The sequence below is a fragment of the Mus musculus genome, chromosome 10 (assembly GCF_000001635.26).
Source record: "Mus musculus strain C57BL/6J chromosome 10, GRCm38.p6 C57BL/6J".
Lineage (NCBI taxonomy): Eukaryota > Metazoa > Chordata > Mammalia > Rodentia > Muridae > Mus > Mus musculus.
Genome location: NC_000076.6, coordinates 43342901 through 43362487, shown reverse-complemented (window position 1 = coordinate 43362487; position 19587 = coordinate 43342901). Strand labels below are relative to the sequence as shown.

The window sequence follows — 19587 nt, the reverse complement described above, 5'->3', positions numbered from 1 at the left end:
ATGCACCAGAAGAGGGTATCAGATATCATTATGGGTGGTTGTGAGCCACTGTGTGGTTGCTGGGACTTGAACTCAGGACCTTCAGAAGAGCAGTCTCTTACAAGCTCTTACAAGCTGAGCCATCTCGCCAGCCCGGATAGTTTTTTTCTTATTCACAATAAAAACCTTCCCCTAATAATGGAGTGGTCCCGTCCATGTCTAAATGAATTCTAATATGTAGCCTTGCATACATTGTAACACATTTTAGTGGACTAATTGTCTATGTAGATCACTAAGGAAGTTATCCACTTGAAGAGCTGGGAGCCCTCAGGTCAATTAACCCCCCCCCTCGGTGTACTCATCCAGGAAAGGGTATCTGGGATTACCAACAACCCATGCTCAGTCTGGACTATATTTACATAAGATCTACATTCATCTACACTCACAGTTCTGTGGGTTTTGTTTTATATGAAACACAGTCTCATTACTTTGTAGCTCAGGCTGGCTTCAAACTTGCCACAATTGTCCTGAATTAATCTCTTGCCAAAATAGGCCACCACCTCTGGCTGCATTTTAAAATTAACACAGTTCACACAGCTAGTTTGCTAGCTAAAACCTTTAAAGAACAAAACAAAACAAAATGAAACACCAAAACCCAACCCTTTTGGAATCAAATTTTCCCCCCATTAACCATTGATTATTTACCACTGTCCAAAGCCAAATAATCACCAATTTAAATACCAAGTTTAATCTAGAAAAATGGCAGATTTTAGAAGTTTAAAAATTTGCATAAAAGAGGGGGAAAAAGAGATATTGTTGGAAAAGTTGTATTACTAGAAAAACTGTAAATAGGTGTTGAGAACTGAATGGCTAGTAAAACGCAAGGAAATTCTGCTCTCATGATGTAGCATGATGCATCATGGTATCCCTGTCAACTGTTCTGCTCTTCACCTTCGCCAACATGGGAATGGCTGCAGATAAAGACCACTGTGGCTAGGATGTCACAGTCAGTGCCTTGTCACACTTGGGGGGGGGCACTATTTCATTGCCTTGTCTATCTTCTTCTATTGTGGCTGGTAATCTCCATGCTGTTTACCGGGATGCACTGGGGGGCTCCTCTCAAAGATGTCTGCTGAGGGCTGGTGGGGTGGTGCCTTGTACAAGGAGCTTTCAAAGTCTGTAGAGTGCAGCCTCACGGTAAAGCCGGCACTTGCACTATGCACTTACGGAGCTCAGGTTCCAGTTTCATTCCTAATTGGGCCACAATAAAAGGCAGACCTTTGCAATTCCATAGCATCCCTTTATTTGTTCTGTAAAAGGTCTGGAAACTCACACACAACATGTACATTAAAACCAATATAGCTTGTCCAAACTATGCTTATATTTTAACCAAACACCTTTATAGTTCTTCAAAAACCTGGCCTTCAGAGGAATTCTAAACAATTTGGTCTCTTGCTACTGTGCTCCAAAAAAGTAAGCAACTGCCCTTTCCCGACCTGTGGTGGTTTGAATGAAACTGCCCCATAGGCTCACAGGGAGTGGCACGATTTGGAGGTGTGGCTTTGTTGAAGAAAGTATGTCAACAGGGGTGGGCTTTGAGGTTTCAAAAGCCCAACCCAAGACCAATGTGTCCATCTTCGTACTGCCTGTGGATCCAGATGTAGAACTCTCAGCTACCTTCACGTACTTCCTGTCATGATGATAATGGACTGAACCTCTGACGTGTAAGCTGGCCCCAGTCTTTTAAAAAGCTGCCAGAGTCATGGTCTTTGCACAGCAATGAAACCCTAACTATGTCAGAAGTTGGTGTGAGGGACTTGGGTATTGCTGTGATAGGTGAGAACATGTTTTTCCCTGGAAGAATATGGGACACTTTGAGACTTTGAACTAGAAAAAGGACTGGACTCTTTAAGTGGGGCTAACTGGGCCAGCTAGTAGGCGCATGGAAGACAGTGGTGCTGAGGGTGGTTTGAACTGTGGGGGCCCTGCTCAAGGAGTTTCAGAGGAGAATATTAATTAACATGTGGCTTAGAGATGGTTCTTGTGATATTTTGGTGAAGAAGGTGGCTGTTTTCTGCCCTTGTCCAAAAAAGTCTGCCTGAGGCTAAATTGAAGAGCAGTGGATTAACAGCCTTGGTGGAGCACATTTCCAAACAGTAGGTGCTCTGATGCAGGTTTAGAATGAGAAGGGCAACCGGAGCAAGGAAAACCACAATCTGTACAGTGGGAGGAGAGAAGGCACATGGGAAGTGTGAACAGGTTAAAGACAAGCCTGATGCTAAGTGGAGGAAAGGGAGCAGTGATCTCAGAGCAAGACCCCAACCAAGCTGCCAACTTGAGAAAAGGAATTAAAGAAAAGCTTCGGGCATGGTGGGGCAAACTTTAAATCCTAACAGTTGTAAGGCAGAGATGGGCAGACCTAAGTTCAAGGCCAGCCTGGTCTACAGAGCAAGTATCAGAACTGCCAATCTTAGGCAGCAAAGGAATCCACTGAGGAAAGCAAGCTAATGAACACGTCATTGAACGAGAGGGCTGCGCTCCAGCTCCAGCAGGCAGCAGAAGTTGGCAGCTTTGGTCATACGGTCTCAGCGTCAGCTTTAGAGTCAATGATACAAGAAAGGGACTATGGAATCTCTGCCTAGGGTAAAGAAAGCTGGTGGGGCCAGGCATTGTCAGAGGCACACGTGTCCCTGCATGGAGGCCTAGAGAGGCCATTGTGTGAAGCTGTGAAGGTGAGCCTGGATTGTGTTGAGACCCCAAAATATTAGAGACCTTGAAATGGTGGGATGCCTGCCAAGGAAAGCTGCTAATCGGGAGTGGAACCAGCCCAAGAGAGAGAAGTGTGTTTCAGGCAACGAAGATGAAAGGAGTTGGAGATCTGAAGAGTGCTTTGACATCAGACATGGAGACGCAGTTTATGCCCAGCTGGGTTTTGTTTTTGTTTTGGTGGTCCAGTATTTCCTCGCTATGATCCCATCCCTCCCTCTGGAACACTAATATATATTCTGTGCCATTGTAAGTTGGAAGTATGTGATGCTGCCTTTTCATTTGATTTTAGAGAGGATTACAGTTAGGGGATTGCATGAGTCTCAGAAGAGACTTTGAACTTTGGACTTTTAAACTGGTTTCAGACTGATAGACTACGGGGACTTTTAAAGTTGGACTACAAGCCCATGAAGGGGCAGGAAGTGGAATATGGCGGTTTGAATGAAAATGGCCCTCACAGACTCAGGGAATAGCACTCTTAGGAGGTGTGGTCTTGTTGGAGGAAGTGTCAGTAGGCTCTGAGGTTTCAAAAGCCCATGCGTAGCCCAGTATCTCTCTCTTCCTGCTGTCTATGGATCCAGATGTAAAACTCTCAGCTACTTCTTTAGGTCTTGTATGCCACCATGCTTCTTGTCACGATGATAATGGACTAAACCTCTAAAACTGAAAGCCAGCCCCAATTAAATGCTTTCTTTTATAAGAGTTGTCAAGGTCTCTTCACAGCAATAGAACAGAGACTAAGACGCCACACCCCTGACAAAGAAAACTCTGGGGATGGTTGACTTGAACTTCAAATTCTGAGAGTATTAACCAGCTAATAAAGAAGAGAGAGAGAGAGAGAGAGAGTAGAAGAGACGGATGAGTGCAGTAAGAGAAGATGAACAGTTTGAACTGAGGAAATAGCTCAGTAGGAGTCGTCTTACCTAGCTCATGTGAAGCCCTGTTCTTTTTAGGGGATTTTTTTGTTTGTTTGATTTTTGAGACAGGGTTTCTCTGTGTAGCCCTGGATGTTCTGAAACTCACTCTGTAGACCAGGCTGTCCCCAAACAGAGATCTGTCTGCTTCTGCTCTCTGAATGCTGGAATTAAACATATACTACCATGTCTGGCAATGCCTTGGATTTGATCCCAGCACTGCATAAACTAGATGTGGTGGCTTATACTATACTCCTAGTATTTGCAAGCCTGCTGTAAGCAACAACAGCAACAACAAACAGAAACCCAAGGCTAGACACTTTACATTCTTTCTGCTTTGTTACAGCATACTTTGCATCTATAAAACAGGTAAATTGGGTACACAATGTTTGGTTTTTCCTAATCTCCAGCTGTCTGAAAATGGCCACAGAACAAAGGCAATTAAAGATGTCCACCTGGGTGGAGTGGCATAAATCTAAAATCTCAATACTTAAGAGGCTGAGACAGGAAGGCTGAAAGTTTGAGGGTAGCCTAGGCTACATGACAAGATCCTGTCTCAATTTTAAAAAAGAGAGAAATGAAAAAATAAAAGACAAACTTTATGAATAATCGAATGCATTTCCCAAAATGCTTAAAAAGAAACCTCCTTGGCACAGCCTTACACTCTAGCACACTCACTTTAATGTTTTCACAGTTACGATGTCAGCACCGACCTCAGGGTCAGGCATTTGTCAGTTAATGACCTGTTGGACTAATGGCCTTAAGCTTTGCCTTGGGCACACACGACTCCAGCAGGTCATTAGCTGCCAGAAGGGCTCTCCCCAGTCACTATTGCTAAATAAATAAAATCTGCTCCTGGGCTTAGGCTCTATAAGGCAAGTTTGGCTGGTAGTGATTTTTTTTCTTGAGTGTTTCCAACTTTAATAGAGTTAAGAAAATGATGGAAATACAAAGACAAAATGTATATCAATACAATTGAGCCATTAATGAGAATGGTCTCATTGATGTTTGTAGAATAGAGCAGGCATCTAATTACACGTCTGGAACTACACCTGCAAATCAGGTGTTGGAAGCCTATACCACACTTTATAACAACAGTAGTAGAAATGCCATGCTCTTACAATTTAAAAAGATGATTTGAAAACAAAACTCTTATATTTGCAACTAAATAAAGTAGGGGAAGAACCAAACAGTAAAATGGTTAAATTATCTTTAAATTTTGGCAGTTAAAGAAAAAACTTGGCTTACTAAGAGACTGAGGGTATGTACACATATTCAGTCCTAGTATTCCCTATCACTGCCTCTCTCTAAAAAGGTTTTGAGACAGGGTCTCATGCAGATCAGGCTGGCTTCAAACTTCGTACAGCGTGGATGACCTTACACTCATGATCTTCTCCTGTTTCTATCTCCTGAGCGAGAGGATCACAGTGCCGGAGTATGAGCCCCACACTGCTGGAGGAGAGAGTGAGCACACTTACCTGTGAGTCCCACCAGTTACAGTAATGATGGCCTGACAAGATACGCTACAGTGTAACACAGGCATAAAAGTTAGGGGAGTGGCCGATGGCGTTCTGATTGGCTCTAAGGCCCACTCCATGCCATGGATCCCACTCTGGTCAGTGTTAACAGAGTCAACAGCCTACGGCTACACAGTTCACTGGCCCTAGGGGAGAACCTAAGACTACTGTGCAGTTGTGCTTTCTGACGACTCTGAATGACTTCTCACTATTCCCATAGATCAGTAGGTCTCTTAGAAAGCCCTTTTCAGTCTCTACATGGTCCATCCTTTCATCTCAGCTCCAAACTCCGTCTCTGTAACTCCTTCCATGGGTGTTTTGTTCCCAAATCTAAGGAGGGGCATAGTGTCCACACTTCAGTCTTCATTCTCCTTGAGTTTCATGTGTTTAGCAAATTATATCTTATATCTTGGGTATCCTAGGTTTGGGGCTAATATCCACTTATCAGTGAATACATATTGTGTGAGTTTCTTTGTGAATGTGTTACCTCACTCAGGATGATGCCCTCCAGGTCCATCCATTTGGCTAGGAATTTCATAAATTCATTCTTTTTAATAGCTGAGTAGTACTCCATTGTGTAGATGTACCACATTTTCTGTATCCATTCCTCTGTTGAGGGGCATCTAGGTTCTTTCCAGCTTCTGGCTATTATAAATAAGGCTGCTATGAACATAGTGGAGCATGTGTCCTTCTTACCTGTTGGGGCATCTTCTGGATATATGCCCAGGAGAGGTATTGCTGGATCCTCCGGTAGTACTATGTCCAGTTTTCTGAGGAACCGCCAGACTGATTTCCAGAGTGGTTGTACAAGCCTGCACTCCCACCAACAATGGAGGAGTGTTCCTCTTTCTCCACATCCTCGCCAGCATCTGCTGTCACCTGAATTTTTGATCTTAGCCATTCTGACTGGTGTGAGGTGGAATCTCAGGGTTGTTTTGATTTGCATTTCCCTGATGATTAAGGATGTTGAACATTTTTTCAAGTGCTTCTCTGCCATTCGGTATTCCTCAGGTGAGAATTCTTTGTTCAGTTCTGAGCCCCATTTTTTAATGGGGTTATTTGATTTTCTGAAGTCCACCTTCTTGAGTTCTTTATATATGTTGGATATTAGTCCCCTATCTGATTTAGGATAGGTAAAGATCCTTTCCCAATCTGTTGGTGGTCTTTTTGTCTTATTGACGGTGTCTTTTGCCTTGCAGAAACTTTGGAGTTTCATTAGGTCCCATTTGTCGATTCTCGATCTTACAGCACAAGCCATTGCTGTTCTGTTCAGGAATTTTTCCCCTGTGCCCATATCTTCAAGGCTTTTCCCCACTTTCTCCTCTATAAGTTTCAGTGTCTCTGGTTTTATGTGAAGTTCCTTGATCCACTTAGATTTGACCTTAGTACAAGGAGATAAGTATGGATCGATTCGCATTCTTCTACACGATAACAACCAGTTGTGCCAGCACCAATTGTTGAAAATGCTGTCTTTCTTCCACTGGATGGTTTTAGCTCCCTTGTCGAAGATCAAGTGACCATAGGTGTGTGGGTTCATTTCTGGATCTTCAATTCTATTCCATTGGTCTACTTGTCTGTCTCTATACCAGTACCATGCAGTTTTTATCACAATTGCTCTGATCCACCCCATAATCAGCATCCAAACGCTGACACCATTGCATACACTAGCAAGATTTTATTGAAAGGACGCAGATGTAGCTGTCTCTTGTGAGACTATGCCGGGGCCCAGCAAACACAGAAGTGGATGCTCACAGTCAGCTAATGAATGGATCATAGGGCTCCCAATGGAGGAGCTAGAGAAAGTAGCCAAGGAGCTAAAGGGATCTGCAACCCTATAGGTGAAACAACATTATGAGCTAACCAGTACCCCGGAGCTCTTGACTCTAGCTGCATATATATCAAAAGATGGCCTAGTCGGCCATCACTGGAAAGAGAGGCCCATTGGACTTGCAAACTTTATATGCCCCAGTACAGGGGAATACCAGGGCCAAAAAGGGGGAGTGGGTGGGCAGGGGAGTGGGGGTGGGTGGATATGGGGGACTTTTGGTATAGCATTGGAAATGTAAATGAGTTAAATACCTAATAAAAAATGGAAAAAAAAAAAAAAAAAAAAAGAAAGCCCTTTTCAACCAATCAACATCCTGATAGTATGAGACTGTAGAGTGCTTAGCCCTAAATGTGATGTATTACCCTTCCCTAAGACTTGGGGAACTCTGGGGAATGGAACAGACTGCAGAGATGACTTCCAGGAAACAACGTCTTCCAGACACAACACGGCAGTAGTGGCGGCATGGTAAGTCAGACAAAATCCCAGCATAGATGTTGAGCAACATGGATACAACATCCCACCACTAGGTGGGAAGCTACTGGCATTTGAAAACTTCTGGAAGAGGGGGCACCAGCTTCCTTTAAAGCTGGCTGGTCACCCACACTCCCGGGCAAGCCCCCTCACATCTGCAAATGATTGTGCAACACAAGCTAGACTTGGTGTGGAACAGGGGATACAGCTCAAAGTTGGGTAGGCATGAGGGTTGAGGTAAAGATGGTGGGTGTGAAAAAGAAAATTGGATGATAGGTTAAATATGATAAGAATATATTGTATGAAATTCTCAAAGAACTAAAAAATATTTTAAAAAAGCAAATCAAGTTATCAGGCATGATGATCCACACTTTTAATTTTAGCACTTAGGATGCAGAGGCAATGAATAATTATTTTATAGTGTATGTGTGTATGATGTAGAGGGTATATGTATGTGTGCACCATGGCACATGTGTGGAGCCCAGAGGACAGACTCACAGAATTAGTTAATGGGTCAATGTTGAATTGCTCCTAACTCCTGTGCTTTGTGGCCATCTTGCCCAGAAACTGAGTCTCAAAAAAAAAGAAAAAAAAAAAAAAAAGAAAAAGATGACTATAGCCAGTGCAGACAAGCACGGTGCAGACTCAGCTCAACACACTTAAACATTTGTGCTTCTGGAGAACTCAGGCATTTGTTTTATTTCATGAGGGTGTGGTGGTTTGTATATGCTTGGCCCAGAGAGTGGCACTATTAGGAGGTATGACGTGGCTGGAGTAGGTGTATCACTGAGGCACGGGCTTAAGACCCGCCTCCTAGCTTCCTGGAAACCAGTCCTCTACTAGCAGCCTTCAGATGAAGAAGCAGAACTCTCAGCAACACCTGCATGCACCATGCCTGCCTGGATGCTGCCCTGCTCCCCATTGATGATAATGGACTGACCCTCTGAACTGGTAAGCCAGTCCTAATTAAGTGCTGTCCTTTATAAGACTTGCCTTGGTCACAGTGTCTGTTCACAGCAGTTAAACCTTAACTAAGACAAGGGTGTTTTGAGCTCAAGCTTTTTGCTTCTTCTGTTTTGTTGCCAGATTTCCAGCTGGTCAGACCCAGAAAGAAACATTCACTTTACATGATGGCCTGTGAGCTTACTATGCCAAAGAAATACCATATCACATTGTTTTCACTCAAGGCTTTAATGAGATAATACATTTTAAAACACATGATATTAGTTTGCTTTCTAGTTTTTTAGTATACTTTATATATACTAATATTTAATAATTTATTTCTTTAAAAACCAAGGAAGCAGACTCAGAAACTGTTTAATATCTCGAGTCTATGTTTGCAAATGATAAGGAAAAAGCAGAAGAACATAATTCGTTTTGGAATTCTAAAGTAGTTTCATGATGGTGTTTTGACTTTTCTATTTAGTTGACATAGAGAAGGCCTCTTACTGTTATATAACAACCTACTTACTTTTTATACCAGCATACTCTGGCCATGAATATACAAGTAGATTATAGGCAGGGCAAAATATTAATTTTGGGTGATAAACTAAAGAGGCTAAAGATATTAATGCAGTAAGTGATGAGTGTGTGGTGGTACATGCCAGTACTCCTCGGTTGGTGGAGGGATGGGGATCAAGAGTTTAAGGCCAACTTCAGGCACAAAGCAAGGTTTGTTTTTGTTTTGTTTTTTTGTTTTTTGTTTTTTGTTTTTTGGACACCGGGTTTCTCTGTATAGCCCTGGGTGTCCTGGAACTCACTTTGTAGACCAGGCTGGCCTCAAACTCAGAAATCCACCTGCCTCTGCCTCCCAAGTGCTGGGATTAAAGGCGTGCACCACCATGCCCGGCTACAAAGCAAATTTGACAAGAGCTTGGGCTCTATGAGACAATGTCTTCCAAAGTACCCCACCCCCAATAAATAATTTCTCTAAGTAACATATGCTAGCAAAGGTATAAACATACTATCATAATGTCCATTTTATGGCCTTGATCCTGAACACTGAGGACAAAGTCCAGGGCCTACAAGTACTCTATACAATTGATCTAGATCTCAAAATACCTTAAAAATTGCTTATATTAAATGTATATGATAGGGGAAGAGGAAACCTTAAGTTCATATAATATAGTATATCTTTAAGTTAGAATGTAAAACTAATGTTAACAGACAAGACAAACAAACTAAAAAACCCCAGTAGCAGCCTGTTTATTGTAGGCTGAGGAGATGGCCTGGTCAGAAAGTGTCTGCCATGCACAGATGAGGCTTGCTCTCCTGCATCCATGTAAAACCCCAGTGTGGCAGAGCATTTCTGTAATGCCAGCAGAGAGGAGGTAGAGGCAGGAGGCTCCCTGGGGCTTGCTGGCTAGCCAGCTGAGCCAATCCCCAGGGTCCAGATTCAGGGAGAACCTGCCTCAAAAAACTGAGTGGAAGCTGGCCATGTTGGTGCATGCCTTTAATCCCAGCACTCAGGAGGCAGAGGCAGGTAGTAAAAGGCCAACCTGTTTGTACAGCAAGTTCTAGTTCAGTAAGGGATACAGAGTGAGACTCTCTTAAAATAAGTAATGAAGGAAGGAAGGAAGGAAGGAAGGAAGGAAGGAAGGAAGGAAGGAAGGTAGGAAGGAACTATTGAAGACACTGACATTAACTGCTGGCCTTTACATGTATATGTGCATGCTATCCTCAAACCCACATGAACATGCACTTAAATAAATATACATATACATACAAATATATATCTATACATATACATACATATATATGTATATATACACACATACACATGAACACAAACATATAAAAAGAGGTTTATATGCATAAATTGAACATATTTACACAAACAAAAGCCTTCCTTGTAAACAGCATATTTATGCCTGTAGGAAGACAAAATTAACATAAGGAGATATATCACTCGTAAGGAGTACATCTGCGCTGCCAGTTATTTAGGAATGTGAGGCACTGATGCTTAATAGAATAGCCCCAAGAGTAACATCACAACCATGCTTTTGGGTGTTAGACTGGATCAGCCTGATTCCCACTCTCTCATCTGATGAATAGCAATAGTTTCATTTAAGAAAAACGAGTGGTGTGTGTGTATCTGTGTGGTGTGTGCATGCACGTGCAGCAATGTGAATTTATTTCTTTATGTGTTAGGCTTATCACTATAAAATAACCTTCTCTGAAAAAGCAATGACAAGTAGTCCCTAAATAAAATAGTCTTATTTGCACTTTGGCATAATCTTAAAATCCAAATCCAGCCTATATAAATACCAAAGAAAACCTGTAACGGTTTTCTAAATGGTAAGGTATAGCCGCTGGAGAGATGGCTCATCAGTCTAGAGCTCTTATTATTCTTGTAGAAGACCCTGGTTCAGGTCCCACATCCACATGGCAGCTCATAGCCACTGTAACTCCAGTTTCAGGGGATGTGATACCCTCTTCTTGTCTCCAAGGGCTCTTGCATGCACATGGTAGATAGACACTCACATACTTTCACACATTACACATATATTTTTGAAAAAAAAATCTTTACAAATCATAGTGCTTTTCTATTTTATGGTCCTCCCTCTAAATACTTAATATGTCTCTATAATAACTAGATGCTCAAAACTAGAAATTTAGATTCAGGAATGAGCACATGATCAGAGCATTATAGCATACACTGCATGAGTAGCTATGTCAATAGCACGAGGGAACTGATGACTTCAAAAGCCTGAGGTGTTTTTAGTCCAGGTCTTTAAATGATGAGTACTAGAATACAAAGGTCCACAGCTGAATGAATGAAAAGCCAACCACTGATTTTTAAAGTCACTCTTGAATTCAAAATCTTGTTAATTTGTACTTTTGACTCTGTATTAAGGCTATTTTATAAGAAAAAAAAGACTATTGTCTCAGGATTAATATGCCAATTTCTATATTCAGGAATGTTTAAAAATTTAAGTGTTACCTAAGGCAATTACCTAGAAGATGCCTACTATCTTTAGGGAAAAGCCAAAGGGAAAATAATTGACTTTGCTAATTTTCCTGTTGGTAATAATAAAACAATTCTGAATTTCATCCAACTGCAGAAACCTTCAGCTCACAGTTTGCCCCTGGAGGGGCCCAGAGAAATGTATCATAGAGATTGTATACAAACTAGAAGAAGAAAATAGAAGACTGGTAGAATGAATAAGCCATAAAATATTAACACTGCTGCAAACATGCCAACTTTAATCATCAAGTTAAATATATACCCTTAAAAAAAAAAGCAGGCTGTCACTGTGAAAACCAGTGACATGTTATAAACAGAAATTCTGTTTCATGTTCTGCTTGGTCCCTAATTACCACAGTGTCTATTTATTTTGCCTTTGTTGACAATTTTTTTATTATAAAAGGAAATTAAATAGTGTAACTATACTAAGATAATAATCATTTTTAGTGGTAAATCTAGTTTAATAAAATAGGCCCTCTGCTATGAAATATTCATGTTCCTTTAAATACTATTTCGAGGAAAATAGAACCAAGCATTTAACTGAAAGGGCTGGTCCTGAATCCAGGGAGGCAACGTTAGAGAGCACTCAACTTCACACACTTCCTTTCCCTACTGGCTCTGCAGTTCACAATATTGCCACACAATTTGGACTTCATCTGTCATGCTCAAATGAGGGTTAAGAAATGCCTACATCTGGAGACCAATCATGGACCTCTAGACAGGGCACTCTGGTCTCACAGAAAGTGAGCTGGTGACGCATCTTTTGGAACCGAGCCTGTAGAACCTTCAGGACCCTTTGAGAACAAAGTGAAGGAGATCCATGGTTGGGATGAATGGGAGGGATGCACAGGATGAAGGCTGAAGCTTAGCAGAACCATCAAACTCAGAAAGAGACACAGAATTGTCTAAAAAGGGATTTTGTGCTGCAGGGTCTTGACACAATGCAAATGTAAGGAAGCAATGTGTGCAGAGGCTGTGGAGGTGCCGAGCTCCCACAGGGAAGGGGTCCAGGCCATTCTTATTTCTCAGGCACTGCTGTCAAACATGCTGAGGGTTCTTTTTATTTTTTCCTGGTCTTCTCTTTGTAAATCAAGTAGTGCTGCTGAAATCCGGTGCCTAATGGAGCAGATGGTGGAGGTCTGAGGTTCTGGAACATGTGTAGTGGTGCCTTTGAATGCTAAATACCATGAGCAGATTTCACAGGCTGTGGATCTGACTTGATTTTGATGGTAATAAAACCTCCATTTTTACTGAATTTGAACCACAGTGAAAGAAAGAATGTGTGGCTGATATAAGCTAGCTAAAGGAAGAGAATGTTTTAAATATTATCCCACAAAGGGAAGCAGCTTAAACATTGTCAGCTTCACTATGGCATGACTGAACTTTGACATAAGCCACTGCTACACTTTCAGAAGACAGCACAAAGCAGCTGGGATAACATCAATAATTTGCTTGACTGCCGTGTATGAAACCCTGGGTTCACCCAGTACCGCAGAATAGTGCCAGGGGATTCACATGACAATGAAAGGGATACAAAGGAAAACCTGTCTGAAAGCAACAAGCTTTGGTGGCTTTTCCAAGGTAAAGGCTTTTCCAAGCTTTTCCATGCTGAGGCTAATTCCCCAAATACAGAACTAGGTACACGTAAGTAAAAGATCTACAATATCTCCTCCTCTTTGGTATTGGATCTAAGCCATAGTGGCTACTGTTTATGCCTACAGGTTATCATGTGCAGCCCAATGAACCCACAAATCTCCACCAAACTCTCACCTTTAGAGGCTTTCCCTTCTCCAAGTAAGGTCCATACTTCTCATAGACCAGAGAAGGTCTCACAGAAAGGCAAGACAGACCATAGGGCCAGTGACTCCCAGGGACAATTAAAGATTCACTCTTGGCTTAACATGTGGATCCCAGTGATAAAATTAATGAGACCCAACCAAGTGCATGATGCTGATAGAGAAGAGAGGCATCTGAGATCAAGCAAGCAAGCAAGGAAGGAAGCAAGGAAGGAAGCAAGCAAGGAAGCAAGCAAGCAGGTTATCTCAACTGGAAGGAGGTCCAAGCCTCTTAATCTGTTCATGAAGGGAATTCCTGTTCCCCACACAAGTAGAAGAGAGATATTCAGCATTATCATACTATTTTCTCTTTTAAAAGCAGAGGATATAATTTGTGGTGGTTTGACTATGTTTGACCCAGGAAGTGGCATTATTAGGAGATGTGGTAGGTCTCCTTGTTGGAGGTCATGTGTCACCATGGCCGTTGGCTTTGAGGTCCTATGCTTAAGCTCCTTTCAGGGTGGAAGAGACCCTTCTCCTAACTGCCTGCATAAGACAGTCTCCTGCTACAGTATTTGGCTCATGATACAGAATTCTCAGCTCCTTCTCCAGCACCATGTTTCCTTGGATACTGCCATGCTTCCTGCCATGATGATAATGGACTGAACCTCTGAACCTGTAAGCCAGCCCCCATTAAATGTTGTCCTTTATAAGAGTTGCCTTGGTCATGGTGTCTCTTCACAGCAATGGAAACGCTAACTAAGATATAGCTCATAAAATGGGAGCTACCCTAAAGTGTAAAGCCGTGATAGACATGTAGAGCAGGATGCTACCGTCCCCAGCATCTATAGTCTTTTAGATGCCTGTCTGGATACCCGCTACATAAGGCACATTCTTAACCTCCTTCCATGAGAGGGTGAACAGGCTATTCAATTCTGGCCAGTGAGATGTATACAGATGGATCTTATAAGCCTTCAGAAAAATGTCTTAAAGTACAGATACTGCATTATTTACCATCCATACTGTCACACAAGACATGTTAGAATAGCTAAAATTTTACACTTTTTTTGAAACAAGTACTTAGTAACAATTGACTTTTTTATATTGGTGCATTCAAGTAGTGGAAACTTTTTAAAAATGAATTTAAAAAGAAATACAAATAACGTATTTATGGTGGTTTGAATATGCTTGGCCCACGGGGAAATGGCAGTATTAGGAGGTATTCTTGTTGGAATAGATTTGGCCTTGTTGGAGGAAGTGTGTTACTGTTGGGGTGGGCTCTGAGGGTCCCCAGTGCTCAAGCTCTGCCCAGTGAGGAGGAGCCAGTCTCTCCTAGTGGCCATCAGATCAAGATGTAGAACTCTCAGCTCCTCCAGCACCATGCCTGCCTGGACACTGCCATGCTTCCTGCTATGATGATAAAGGACTAAACCTCTGAACCTGTAAGCCTGCCCCAATTAAATGTCCTTTATAAGAGTTGCCTAGGTTGCCTTGGTCATGGTGTCTCTTCACAGCAATGAAAACCCAAACTCTTCATCTACAGTCTTCATCTACATTAACATAAGAACTTTAAAAATATTGATTATCTGAATCCTAAAATATTAGAAGTATATACTTATTTAAAGTGTAAGAGGAGACTGGAGCGATAGCTCAGCAGTTAGAAATACTGGCTGCTCCATCAGAGGACCTGGGTTCAATTCTGAGCACCTACATGGTGATTCACAACCATCTGTAACTCCAGGTTTCAGGGGATCTGACATCCTTTTTTGGCCTCCACAGGCATCTGAACACATGTTCTAGCTGCCTGCAGAAAACAGTCTCCTGCTGCTGTGTATCAAGATGTAGAACTCTCAGCTCTTCCAGCACCATATCTGCCTGATGCTGCCAAGCTTACGCACATAAATAAACTCATGCAGGCCACTCTCCCCACCCCCCATGAAGTAGATTACTTAGTTACTTGCTTACATATTTATGTAGTTATTTATTTTTGAGGCAGGCTCTGCCTGGCCTGGAATCTGTTCTGTAGACCAAGCTGTTCTCCAAGTCATAGAGATATGCTTGCCCTGCCTCTCAGGTGCTGAGATTAAAGGTGTCTGCCATCACACCCAACTTAAAATAATTACTCTTGATGCATATTCACAAAGTTTAGTTTGCTTCTCAGCCATATTTAATATTGTATTATTACTGATATTTTAATTATGTCTGCAACCCACACTTCCCCCCTCCCTGACTTCCTTCCTCCTTCTGTTGCCTCTCTCTTTCCTCCTACCACACCCATCTCTGTACCAGCAGTGACCACAGATGCCAGAAAAAGGCACTGGATTGCATGGAGCTGAAGTTATAGACTGTTGTTAGCTGCCACATGGAAGCTGGGAATTGAACCTGGGTCCTTTGGAAGAGCAGCCAGTGCTCTTAACCACTGAGCCATCTTTTCAGTCCTCTATCTCCCTAAGGAACATGTTTTTAAGGCTAGGCTTTGGTGAGATGTGATTGTGATCTATCATTTCAGAAGCTTAGCAAAGATCATCACAAGCCCATGAGCACACAGAGGCCCCTCACTGCCTCTGGAGCTAGGCCAGTGGCCAGAAAACTCCCACAATCCTCTGCCTCCACACACTTGAGACTCTGAGCCCAGAGAATCGCTACAAACTTGAGGTCACACTGTGAAACTTTGTCTCAAACAAACAAAACTATAACAAAGACTATCTACATTCATAAAGCAGTGACCTAATTAATATTCTGATATATTTTCTTGTAGTTTGTTATTGTTTATTCATTCCTTCATATTTGGGGATTCTTTCTGTAACATAGGTAAAAACTTGCTTAATATGTATAAGTTATTTTTTAATCTTATTTTTGCAAGCACATATTATGATGTGGACACTTTCCTATGCTATTTAACATTTTTCACAAAATTTTGATGCCTATGGAGGATACATTTAGATATATCACTTAACCCCTTCGTTATTGACATTTAACCTGCTAACTTTTTACTATTACAAATAACTCTACATACTGCACATCAATTTTTCCCATTTCAGAATATATTATTCAGGTAAATATTTTAAAATAGTTCAAAGGCTTTGAGCGTTTTTAGTTGCCCCACCACCATCACTTCCCCTGCCTTTCTTTCTTCCTACCATCCTTGTACACGGTTGGCCAGCACTCTACCCCTGAGTTACATCCTTAGCCTGCTGTGATAATCCTCCTGCACTATCCTCTTGAGTGGTTTTTTTGTTTGTTTGTTTGTTTTTTTTTTTTTGAAGACAGGTCCTGGCTCTGAGGCCTAGGCTGACCTTGAACTCCTGATCAGCAGCCTCTTGTCTCAGAATGCATGCCACCACACCTGTTCTTCAAAAGTGTTTGCTAGCATTAGTCTCTTTTACTTCATGTTGTCACTGCCAAGATCACCATCATCAGTTTCAGTGAGCATCCACATGGAGGAGCTGAGCAGCAGGACACACACACCTCTGTCTGTGGCTTCCGCAGCCAAGCACGAGACACCTGAGGCTGTGTGGGCACAAGTGAGCCTCTCTGCTTTTACCTTGGTGTTCTGTAGAAGAGCTAGTCCATTGCATGCATTTGCTAGAAGGAAGTCTCCACTCAGGATAGCTATTTTGTTTCCAAACTGCATGTCTTTCAGTGGTCCATCAGATGACTGTAATTCACTTAAGTTTACTATCCCACGATGCACCAGGAGAGCAGTATGGATAAGTTCTGTGATCTCTGCCAAACTTCTTTGACTAAAACATAAAGAAAAGGTTTGTCTGAATGTCAAGAATGCATCACACTATGACTAGTGGCAGGATTCGGTTCTCAAAAATTAAACCATGCACACGTGACTTTGGAGGAGAAGGGGTTCATTTTCTAACAGAGCTTAGTCTGGGACTTCTCTGTAATCCTCTTTACTCTACTTTATGAGTCACTGTCTCAGAGAAATGGTGGCCAGGAGTGCTACCCTCCCAGTCTCATTCTGATATCTTGCTCTCAATGTACAGGTCTTCCTTACTAAGATTTCTGGGAATCATTAGTTACAGCACTGGGTTAAATGATTGGTGTAAGGCATGGGCTAAATACTTCATATACATTATCTCTTTTAGTCCTAAATATAAAGCTAGGGGATTTTTTCAGAAACACGGTCTCTTTCTTCAAGGACATGCCTTGACTAAGAAAGACATGTATGCCTTCAGTAGAAAATAAGACAGAAAGGCCTCATAGCTCAGGACTGTATTCCATAAGATGTCAGGGAATGCATGCTTCCTTTTATACATTTTTCTACTTGTGCACTTTTTGTAAGAGAATAAAAGTATTACTTTTTATAAACAAACAAAAATTTCCAAGCATATTGATTCTAGAATGAAATCTGATGGAATAAAATGCATGTGACAAGTGGAACGATCAAAACAAACATCTGGGAGCATGGTGGCTCATGCTAACGGAGCCCACACCAGGAGGCTGAGCACACAGGATTGCCCTGAGTTACACAGTGAGTTCCAGCCCAGCTTCAGTTACAGCGGGAGACCCTGTTTTAAAACACCATAACAGAAACGCCCCCTCACACATTAAAACAAAAGCAAGCAGTCACTGAGAACATAAGGCTCCCCTCAACCCTGTGATAGGTATTGTCAATCCTCCATTAGAAGAGATAACTGTTGCACACAACTCAAGGGCACAGGAATGTGGAGCTGGGACTGCTGGGATCTAACTGTTCTAGATGATTCCACGTGAATATAATGTGGTTTGCAGGTTCCCATTTCATCCCTCCACATTAACTTTGGGCTTGGCTGTGCTACCTGCTTAGCCAACAGAACATCAATAAAGAATGGGAAGACAGAGCTTAAACAAAGTTCACACAACTCAGGAGCTCAGGCTGGTTTAGGGTGTCACAAGAGTTGCATGACCCTGCGCAGACGGGCCGTTCAGTCAATTCAGACAGGTAAAAAATAAAATTATGGTGTCAAGTCACCAAAATGTATAAGGTAAAATGTTTATTTACCTAATGAATAGCAAACGGGGGAGGGGAAGCCAAAGGTATCATGCCCACCAGGCACTCACCCAGCTTTCAGCCTTACTTCTAAGCACCATGGACAGAAACTTTTATAAGAGATATTATATAAGAACAAAATTGCCTCTAAAAAAAAATTAAGACCTCTTCCCTCTTGTGCTCCTGCTCCCTGCCCTGGAAATGGTTTACCATGTAATCTTGGCTGTCCTAGAAGATATGTAGACTAGACTGTCCTCAAACCCACAGAGATTTGTCCTTCTCTGTCTCCTGAGCGCTGGAATACCATCCCCAGCATGTTTTGTTTTTCCCATATTTATTCTTAATTATTTGTATGTGTGTGTCCATGCTATGTGTGGGCTTGTCCTTTTTTGAGTGCAGGCATCTGCGGAGTCCAGAGAAGGCATTAGATCCCCTGGAGCTGCAGTTAAAGATGCTTGTGAGACACCCAACATGCATGAGTGCTAGGAACCAAACCTGGTTTCCTTGGAAGAGCAGTAAATGCTTTTAACTGCTCAGCCATCTCTCCAGTCCCAAGCTTGCTTATTTTTGTTCAAAGCAAGTGGGAAAGTTAATCAGGGTTTCCCCAAATCCTTTTATTAGAACCAAATCAATAGATTTATCCTAACCAACAACAGCTTGAAAAAATGTCATTTTTTTCTACTTCACAAGGTAGCCCAGTGGCGAGTCCTTGCACACCCAAGTAAGCCATCCCTGACAGGAAGTGAGGAAACAGAGAACAGAATTCTTCCAGCTCTCAACTTCCTAGAGCCAGGTTTGGTTATGGTTGTCGTTTCTCATTACTTAGACTAACAGGCAGTTGTTAAAGAGGAAACTATAGCTATTATGGTCCCTTGCTTTCTGTAGGAATAGGAATGAAGTGTTCAGTCATCTTTAAACCTGGTCTGTAATTACATCTAGGATTGTGCTCTGCACTTCTTAGAATTAATTTATCAGACAAGCAGCTCTGGATCACACTGTGCAAATGTACAATGTGGTGGCCAGCAGGAAGCAGTGCCAAGGTGAAGGAATGGAAGGGAACTTGCTTCTTTGTATCATATTACTATTTTAGGTTCCCAAAGCAATTCAGTTAAGCTTTGGTATATTGTATCTAATAATTACTTTAGGAGTCTTCATGCCATTATATATGTACACACACACACACACACACACACACACACACACACACATACACACACACACACACACACACACACACACACACACACACACACCCCTCTTATTTATCTTTCCTGCTTAGCCTTGACTAGACAGGGGTAATGTATAAATAAGCTGGACATGGTAGTACTCATGAGGATCACAGTGCCTTGCAGGCCAGTCCTGGCTACTTATGAGCTCCAAGCCAGC

General features: G+C 42.0%; 1 protein-coding gene across 6 annotated transcripts in view; it reads right to left on the bottom strand.

Moving 5' to 3' along the window:
* The window catches only part of Pdss2 (prenyl (solanesyl) diphosphate synthase, subunit 2), a 246635-nt gene that overhangs the window by 102395 nt on the left and 124653 nt on the right, over window positions 1–19587 (bottom strand). For all 6 annotated transcript variants that reach the window (XR_871439.3, XM_006512852.4, XM_006512854.4 and 3 more), the window contains exon 3: window positions 16762–16960. Coding sequence is in view for 5 of the 6 variants with exons in the window: in XM_006512852.4 (XP_006512915.1) it covers window positions 16762–16960 (199 nt within the window). In the remaining variant the exon portion in view is untranslated. The remainder of the gene's footprint in view (window positions 1–16761; window positions 16961–19587) is intronic.